Source organism: Scyliorhinus torazame, chromosome 15 (genome assembly GCF_047496885.1).
Source record: "Scyliorhinus torazame isolate Kashiwa2021f chromosome 15, sScyTor2.1, whole genome shotgun sequence".
NCBI lineage: Eukaryota > Metazoa > Chordata > Chondrichthyes > Carcharhiniformes > Scyliorhinidae > Scyliorhinus > Scyliorhinus torazame.
Window position 1 is genome coordinate 155,300,359 of NC_092721.1, and position 9,400 is coordinate 155,309,758.

At 49.8% G+C, this 9,400-nt stretch overlaps 1 protein-coding gene across 1 annotated transcript in view; it reads left to right on the forward strand.

Annotated features, from left to right (window-relative positions):
• Positions 1-2,021, forward strand: part of LOC140391922 (mesenteric estrogen-dependent adipogenesis protein-like) — a 35,987-nt gene extending 33,966 nt beyond the window's left edge. Inside the window, exon 5 of the mRNA XM_072476974.1 lies at positions 602-2,021. Coding sequence (XP_072333075.1) covers positions 602-756 — 155 coding nt within the window. The 3' untranslated portion in view covers positions 757-2,021. The remainder of the gene's footprint in view (positions 1-601) is intronic.
• Positions 2,022-9,400: the final 7,379 nt, after the last annotated feature.

The following is a 9,400-nucleotide window of genomic DNA, read 5'->3' on the forward strand; positions in this document are numbered from 1 at the left end:
GAAAGAGATCTAGGCATTTTAGACAAATGAGCACTTAATGCAACATAAATTCGATCTTTCTAGCTAGCTACCTTAACTTTGTTTCTCCTTTCTTCCTTTATAACATCACTGTATTTGGTTTTGACCAGACTTTAAGGCAATTAACAATTAAAATGAAGCATTTATCTAGATTATATTATTGATTACACCTTTTTAATGTACCAGACTAGGGCAGCAATGCACTGTTTGGAACTCAGTTCTTAATATCTAGTTTACAATGCCGAAATATTTCAGCAGCTTAGTCACCACAATCCATTTCAATTAAATGATTTTTTAAAATTAAAAATAAAATAAAATTTAGAGTGCCCAATTAGTTTTTCCAATGAAGGGGCAATTTAGTGTGGCCAATCCACCTATCCTGCACATTTTTGGGTTGTGGGGGTGAAACCCACCAAAAATGATTAACCCCAGTCCCAAAAACCCTTTGTGCACGCACTGTATAATTACATTGACCTATCCATTTAATTGTTGGGTACAGCCAGCATTTGTTCCTTTATAAACATATATTTTACAAATTACTAAGCATTCAAAATAAAATCATATTTTCTTTTTAAAAAAACAGGTTCTTCTGGGAAAGAAGTGTTCAGCTCAACTTGTGCACAACCGGATGCCAAGGGGACATCTGTCAAGAAAATGCCTTCAACACAGCTGCCCGCAGTGAATGAGAAATCATATTTGCTGCAGTTCACACAAAACTTGCCCAAATATATAGAATGAATGCTTTTAAGAAAATGAAAGCAAATTACAAGTCCTTCAACTGAGAAGAAAAGTCTCTTATCAATAACCTTGAAAGAGCCTGTATTTGGAAAGGATGCGTATATACCTCTTTTCAAACTGCCTAATATTTGGATTAGCCTAGGTTGTTTCTATATCTCTTGTAAGTGTTTTATTTAGTGTGGCTTGAGGAATGTATCGCACTGTTGGTTGATATGATAATGGCATATCTTTCACTAACCATTACATTGTCGTCATACATGGTTGTTCTGTGATTTCTAAGGGAGTAGGTTTTCCGTTTTGCTGCCTGGGCAGTAATCTAGCTGAGAAGACCATCTGCCCTCTTTTAGCATTTAGCCAATTTTCATTCCACTGAAATCAATGGAATAAGTGAGGGACGAGTGTTACAATAGACGGAAAATCTGTTCTGCCAGATTAACACAAGGTGATGGATACAAAAGGTTACCCCAATATGTTTTCATTGTGGGTTTAAAAAAAAATAGTTTTCATTTTGTATTACTGACCGTACAGTAACAATGGGATCACTCAAGGGACAGTAAGGGTTTTACAAATTCTAATTTTCTGCTTCTGAGGAACTATGCTCATTTTACAAACAATGTATTCTACTACTTGAGAGAAGGAAAGAAACTCCCAAGTTTTGCCACAAATGAATTTGTACTTCTTTCCTTGAAGAAAAGATGTAAATGCGTTAGAAGCAGTTCAGAGAAGGTTTATTAGATTAAATCCAAGAATGGGCAGGTTGTCTCATGAGGAAAGGTTGGAGAGGATAGGTTTGTATCCACTAGAGTTTGGAAGAGTAAGAGGCAACTTTATTAAAACCTTTTAGATCCTGAGGGGTATTGACAGGATGGATTTGGAGAGGATGTTCCCTCTTGTGGGAGAATCTAGAACTAGGGGTCACTGTTTAAAAATAAGGGGACGCTCATATAAGACAGAGATGAGGGGAATCTTTACTCTCAGAAGGTCACGAGTCTCTGGAACTCTCTTCCTCAAGAGGTAGTGGAAGCAGTGTCTTTGAATAGTTTAAAGGCAGGGTTAGATAGATTACTGGTTAACAGGAGGTGGGGTGAAAGGTTATTGGGGGTCAGCAGGAATGTGGGGTTGAGGTTACAATCAAACCAGCCATGATCTTATTGAATGGCAGAGCTCCGAATTCAGATGTATGTTTGTACATATGTATGTCTTATCTTTGTCGCACCTTCTACATTGGAAATTCAATTGGGAATATAAACGAGAAGCAAACATTTGTCAAATGGAAGTTACATGTTGGTGTGCAAGCTTCGGGGAAACCGAATACAAGGCCTTGAATCATGCAAATACAGAGCCTGGTCCTAATGATGCAAGCTTTTCAATGACGTTCCCTACACTGCCTACACACTCCATTTGACAGCATACACAACAAGAAAGAAGAAAGTGAGACTAGTATTTACATTGTGCCCTCGTGCATCTCAGAAGAGTCTCAAAGCAATGGGATCTTTATCATCTACCTGGATAGGTAAACGTGGCCATATTTTAATGGCCCAGTCAATGAACAGTGTGCCCTCATAATGCTTTGGAATGTCAACCTAGACTTTTTAAAAAAAATTTAGAATACCCAATTCATTTTTTCCAATTAAGGGGCAATTTAGCGTAACCAATCACCAACCCTGCACATCTTTGGGTTGTGGGGCCGAAACCCACAGAAACACGGGGAGAATGTGCAAACTCCACACGGACAGTGACCCAGAGCCGGGATCGAACCTGGGACCTCGGCGCCGTGAGACAGCAATGCTAACCACTGCGCCACCATGCTGCCCGTTAACCTAGATTATAAACCCAAGTTTCTACATGAGGTTTGAGTGGCATTTGGACTCCGGGCGAGGTTGCTGGCAGAACAAAACTTTTGTGAGGGCCACGAAGAATCCAGCACGAGTTTTAAGGATACAAAGTAATAACATTTATTTACAATAACATATATATATAACAGCAGCAGCAACTTCCCTTGCTGCACTCTCCTTCCTGCTGGTTCCAAACTGGCCAGCTTTATTTATACTTGGAGTTTACTAATGGTTTCTCCGCCCCCCTCATTGGGGAAGCTCATACTCCCACAGGATTGTGGGATTGGCATTAGTCCCCAGCCAATGGTAAGAAAGCAGGTTATAACATCCCTCCCCCCCCCCCAAAGTCCAAGGAATCCACCGAAGACCCTGGCGAAGGAAGGCGTCGGACTCGTTTGGCCGCAGGCCGGACACCATTTGCACGCGGCGCTGGATCAGGCGGCGTGTAACGAGATGGAGACCGGTGCTTCCGTGATGAACGGCGCAACGGTTGTACATCCACGGCCCGTGGACCCGAGGATTCCCCCTCTGATGCGTCCTGTGTCACCATCTCGGAGTCAGCGTCTGCTGCCTCCATCATGTCAGCGTCTCTATCTCCATTCTGTTCTGTAACGACCTGCGCAGGCTTCGAGTGAGGCACCAGTGGAAGATTGTGAGGACTACCTTCCCTTGTCTCTGGTCTCTGCGGCTGTAGAAATGAGCTCCGGGGGCGGGGAATCTTTTGAGGGGATAGTCTTCTGGACTGAACGTGGTCTACATGTTTGCGCTGGAGACGACACTGGGCTTGCACCTGGTAAGATATAGGGCCCGTTTGGCGAAAGATTACGCCAGGAAACCACCAGCAAAATTCCGAACGAACACTGGGTCACCGGGCGCAAACTGCCGAATCGGCCGATGCCGAGAAAATCCCTGTCCGTGCCATTCTTGTGTGCGGCGTACTTTTGCGCCAATGTCCAGGAAAACCATATTGAGGTGGGTGCGAAGTCTCCGGCCCATTAGGAGTTCTGCGGGAGCTACCCCAGTCACCGCATGGGGGGTGGTCCTATACTTAAACAAAAAGCGAGCCAGTCTCGTGTCCATTGATCCGGAAGACTGCTTCTTTAGGCCTCTTTTGAATGTCTGCACTGTGCGCTCTGCCAACCCATTTGAAGCCGGGTGGTAAGGGGCAGTGCGGATATGGCGTATGCCGTTCATCTTCATGAACCTCGCAAACTCCTCACTCGTGAATGGAGCTCACTCATGAATGGAGTGCCGTTATCCGTGACCAGCACCTCGGGGAGGCCATGCGTACTAAAAGACAAACGCATCTTTTCAATTGTTGCGCAGGACGTTGCCCCTGCATCTTATGCACCTCTAGCCATTTAGACTGGGCGTCGATTAATAGAAGGAACATGGATCCTTGAAAAGGGCCTGCGAAATCTGCATGCAAGCGTGCCCAAGGCCGCCTTGGCCATTCCCAGTGATGTAGGGGTGCGGCCGGCAGAAGCTTCTGATGCTCCTGGCAAATGGAGCAGTTTTGGGCCACCTTCTCAATGTCGGTGTCGAGGCCTGGCCACCAGACATAACTCCGGGCCAACATTTTCATTTTGGTCACACCTGGATGCCCATTGTGCAAGTCTGTTAGTATCAGCTCCTGGCCTTTTTCCGGGACAATCACACGCGTCCCCCACAAGAGGATGCCGTCTTACACGCTGAATTCTGACAGCTTGGAGGAAAATGCCCGCAACTCGCCTGGGAGCTGTCAATGCTGCCCACCAGACAGGACTATGTGCCGAACCTTTGACAGGACTGGCTCCGTCTGGGTCCACTCATGGATCTGTGATGCAGTGACAGGCAAGGTGTCCATAAAATTTAGGGTTGCAACCACTTCACCGGTCGTGGGGGTCGACATGGGGCCGGTCGATAAAGGCAGTCGGCTCAGTGCGTCGGCATTTGCTATCTGCGTTCCTGGTTTGTGCTCCAGAGAATACTCGTATGCAGCAAGCAACAAAGCCCAGCGCTGGATCCGTGTGGAAGGAATGGGCGGTATTGGCTATATGATCAGTCACGATAGTGAAATGGCGGCCATACACGTACTGGTGGAAGCGTTTCACCGCAAAAGCCACTGCCAGGCCCTCCTTCTCGATCTGCGCGTACTTTTTCTCCGCTGCAGTCAATGTGCGGGAGGCGAAAGCTATCGGTCGCTCGGCCCCGTTCTCCATCTTGTGGGACAGGACGGCCCCAATACCATACGGGGATGCATCACATGTGACGAGCAAAGGCTTTCCAGGATCATAGTGGGTTAGTAACCCAGACGACGACAATTGTTGCTTTACCCGCCGGAAAGCGGTTTCTTGCGGCTGACCCCAAACCCAGGAGTGATTTTTCTTTAGCAGAAGGTGCAACGGGGCCAGCGTAGTTGCCAGATTGGGGAGGAACTTCCCGTAATAGTTTATGAGACCGAGAAAAGAATGAAGATGCGAAGTGTCAGTCGGGGCGGGGGCCTGTAGAATTGCACGCACCTTCTCTGCGACGGGGTGCAAACCTTCACGGTCCACCCGATAACCTAGGTAGACTACTTCCTTAGCCTGAAATATGCACTTTGTGCGACGTAAACGGACTCCAGCCTCCGAAAAGCGTCGAAGGACAGCCTCCAGATTTTCCAAATGTTCCTGCTCCGACGTCCCTGTAATCAAAACGTCATCTAAGTAGACAGCAACATGTGGTAAACCTCTCAAAATGCCCTCCATAACACGTTAAAAAATTGCGCAGGCAGAGGATACTCCAAAGGGCAACCGTGTATATTCATACAGGCCCCGGTGTGTATTAATCGTTACATATGGTCGGGAGGTAGGGTCCAGCTCCAACTGCAGGTAGGCGTGACTCATATCTAATTTTGTGAACGAGAGTCCACCTGCAAGCTTCGCGTAGAGATCCTCTATGCGACGCATTGGATATCGGTCGAGTCGGGAAACCGTATTCACTAAGTTTATAGTCGCCACACAAGCGAACTGTGGCATCTGGCTTCATTACAGGTACAATTGGTGCTGCCCAGTCAGCAAAACGGACGGGCCTGATAATACCCAAACTCTCCAAACGAGTGAGCTCCCCTTCTATCTTCTCGAGCAAGGCGTAAGGCACCGGGCGCGCCCGGAAATAGCGCGGCATGGCTCCTGGTTTGACTTGGATACGGGCTACGTCCCCTTTTATTTTCCCCAAACCAGGCTGGAATACATCTGGGTATTGTCCTAGCACCTCAGTCAACCCTTCAGAAACTGGAGGATGTGCTGCCATTGCAACCGCAAATGGCGCAACCAGTCCCGACCCAACAGGCTGGTCCCATGGCCGCGCACCACGATAAGTGGGAAATGCCCCTCCTGGCGTCCATAAACAACAGGGGTCATTGTAGTTCCTGCAATGTCCAGTGGTTCCCCTGTGTAGGTGGCCAACCTGGCCTGCGAGTCGGTTAATGTAAGAGTCTGTATACCCTGCTTGATGCGGTCGAATGTCCTCTGGGCGATCATGGAGACCGCTGCGCCAGTGTCCAACTCCATCTCAAGTGGGTGACCATTGACCCGTACTGTCACCTTAATGGGGGCCACACGGGGAGCTGCCACACAATGCAGCTGCAGGCAGTCGTCCTCCGTCTCCACGTCCTCAGGAGTAGTCGCCGCAGGTTCATCCACATGGAAGGTACGACCCCTGGGCTGGTCCCTGTTTTGGTCGGAACGACGGCGCCTTTGGCACTCCCAGGACCGGCATCCGCGGCGGGGTCGGCACCTACAAGTCTGACACGGACATGGCTCCTCATCCATTGGTTCTGGAGAAGGCTCCCTTCGGGGAGGAATGTCCGACGGCCACTGGCGTCGGTCCGGGTGTCGCCTCGCCCAAGGTACCGCAGGAGTGCAGGGGGACGTTTTCAGACGGAAGGGGTTGCACCCCAAGGCATGCACTTCCATTCCCTGTAGCTCCTGCACTCCTCGTTCTGCGCTCTCTCGGGACAATGCTATTTGAATGGCCTGTTGAAAAGTCAATGTTGGCTCAGCTAACAACTTTCTCTGGGTGGCCGCATTGTTAATACCGCAAACCAAATGGTCGCGTAACATTTCTGACACGGTCTCACCATAGTCACAGTACTCCGCAATCCTGCGTAGCCTGGATAGAAAATCGGCAAGGGATTCTCCAGGGGTCCTCTCAGCGTTATTAAACCGGTAACACTGGACTATTGTGGACGGGGCTGGGTTAAAATGTTGCCCCACTATATTCACAAGTTCATCAAACGTTTTGGTGTCCGGCGCAGCTGGGTACGTAAGGCTCCTCATCACCCCAAACGTATGCGGGCCGCAGGCGGTGAGCAATATGACCACCTGGCGCTCGTTTTCGGTGATATTGTTTGCCCGGAAATAGTAACGCAACCGTTATGCGTACTGGTTCCAGCTTTCCAGCGCAGCATCAAAAACATCCAAACGTCCGTACAGAGGCATGGTATAATAGAAAACAACTTCCAACCTGTATCCAACAAAAATCCAGGGAGGTGGCTTCAGCAGTGTAGACAGCTATTCACTTTAACCCTCGTCGCCAGTTTTGTGAGGGCCACGAAGAATCCAGCACGAGTTTTAAGGATACAAAGTAATAACATTTATTTGCAATAACATATATATATATAACAGCAGCAGCAACTTCCTTTGCTGCACTCTCCTTCCTGCTGGTTCCTAAACTGGCCAGCTTTATTGATACTTGGAGTTTACTAATGGTTTATCCGCCCCCCTCATTGGGGAAGCTCATACTCCCACAGGATTGTGGGATTGTCATTAGTCCCCAGCCAATGGTAAGAAGGCAGGTTATAACAAAAACCTAATGTGTTTCCAGCAGAAACCCATGCTGGCGAGTTCATTTTCCCCTGCAATAAATTTTAAACTGTCAAGCTTCATTTAGAAACTGGCATCCAACTTCACATCTGTCTGGGAAAATGGGGAAATAACAATGGGTATTGGAACTTGCCCGCTGAGACCAAGCAAGCTAGTGGGATCGGCTGCTGGCAGGATCTCACGACTGGGAAATGGGACCTGAGTCCGCAGTAGGAGAGGCCCGAAGCTTTCTTTGTGAGGGGGATCTGATTGTGGTTGTTGGATGTTATGGAGTTTTGAATTTTACATGCTTACGTTCATGTTTCTAGCCTTTTTCTGTGTTTTTGCTATTTTGTTTTTTCCTTCCCATGGTAGAATGGGATTGCATGTTTCATTGAAGTGGGGTACGGGTTCTTTCTTCCCAATATATGTGATTTTTAGATGAGGGACTGGGAAAAGGGAGTGTTTAGATTTTTCTTATTTGGTTCTTTTCATGTTCGTCAAGTGAGGGTCACCCTGCTAGCAGATAGCTATTCAACGGGAGCGAAGTGGGGGAGAGGGCTGCGGCTAGTTACCTGGGGTAGGGGTTCTGTTTTGCAGTGGGGTAAGATAATGGGTGGGATTCTCCGCCCCCACCCCCGCCGGGCCGGAGAATCGGCAGGGGGGCGGTGTGAATCCCGTCCCCGCCGGCTGCCGAATTCTCCGGCGCCGGAGTTTTGGTGGGGGCGGTAATCGCGCCGGTCGGTGGCCGCAGGCAGCGGCCCCCCCGGCGATTCTCCGGCCCGCGATGGGCCGAGCGGCTGCTCGTTTTAGGCTGGTCCCGCCGGCGTAAATTAGACCTGGCACTTACCGGCGGGACCGGGCTCTGCGGGTAGCCTCCGGGGTCCTGGAAGGGGGGGGGGTGGATCTGGCCCCAGTGGGTGCCCCCACGGTGGCCTGGCCCGTGATCGGGGCCCACTGATCCGCGGGCGGGCCTGTGCCGTGGGGGCACTGTTTCCCTCCACACCGGCTGCTGTGGACCTCCGCCATGGCCGGTGCGGATTCGAACCCCCCTGCGCATGCGCTAGGATGACGCCAGCACACACTGGCGCTCCTGCGCATGCGCCAACTCGCGTCGGCCGGGCAGGTAAGACTCCCAGGATTGAAAGAGACTTCCTGCAGAGAGAGTGGCAATCGGGAGGCTCGTGCTACCAAATCTGATGTTCTATTGCTGGGCGGCACGTGTCGAGAAAATGCGAGGGTGGACGGAGGAGCTGGGGCCAAGGTGGGGGCGATGGAGGAGGCCTCCTGAGTAGGTTTGTGTCTACGCGCGTTGGTACGACCCCTCTTCCGTTCTCTCCGGCTAGGTTCTCTACGAGCCAAGTGGTGGTGTCTCAAGAATTTGGAACCAGTTCAGGCAGCATTTTAAATTGGGGCAAAGTGACTTCCGGTGATGGCTATGAGGGAGTAGGTCACACATTTGGTGGCTCCCGTTTCGGTTGGACTTTTGGACCTTTTCCCCTGACTTTTTTGCGCTTTTGAGTGCGGAACTGGAAAGCAATAGTACTCGGGCATTGAACCCATACAGAATTGTATGGACCTAAGAAGCCGGAGGGACCGTAAACAGCAGAAGAAGTGGTCGAGTAAGGGCACAGTGGAGGCTGAGAGAGAGACCAGCATGGCTGGTGTTCAGAGCAAGGAGCTGACAGCCCAGCCCACAATGGAGCAGCTGCTGCAGACTATGCAGGAGGGCTTTTTGGCTTTGAAGTGTGACAACTTGGAGCCGCTTCAGAAGTTGATTGATCGGATGGAAAGCTCCAGCAGTTGGAGAAGTCAGTGGAGGAGCAGGCTGACTTTCAAACGGTGGCGGATGTGGAAATTCAAAGGCTGGGGGACCAGCAAAAAGTGCTTCTGGAAAGGCTGGATGACCTGGACAACAGAGCTCGCCGGCAGAGCGTGAGAATCGTGGGGTCAGAGGGGCTAGACGCTGCCACATATGTAGAG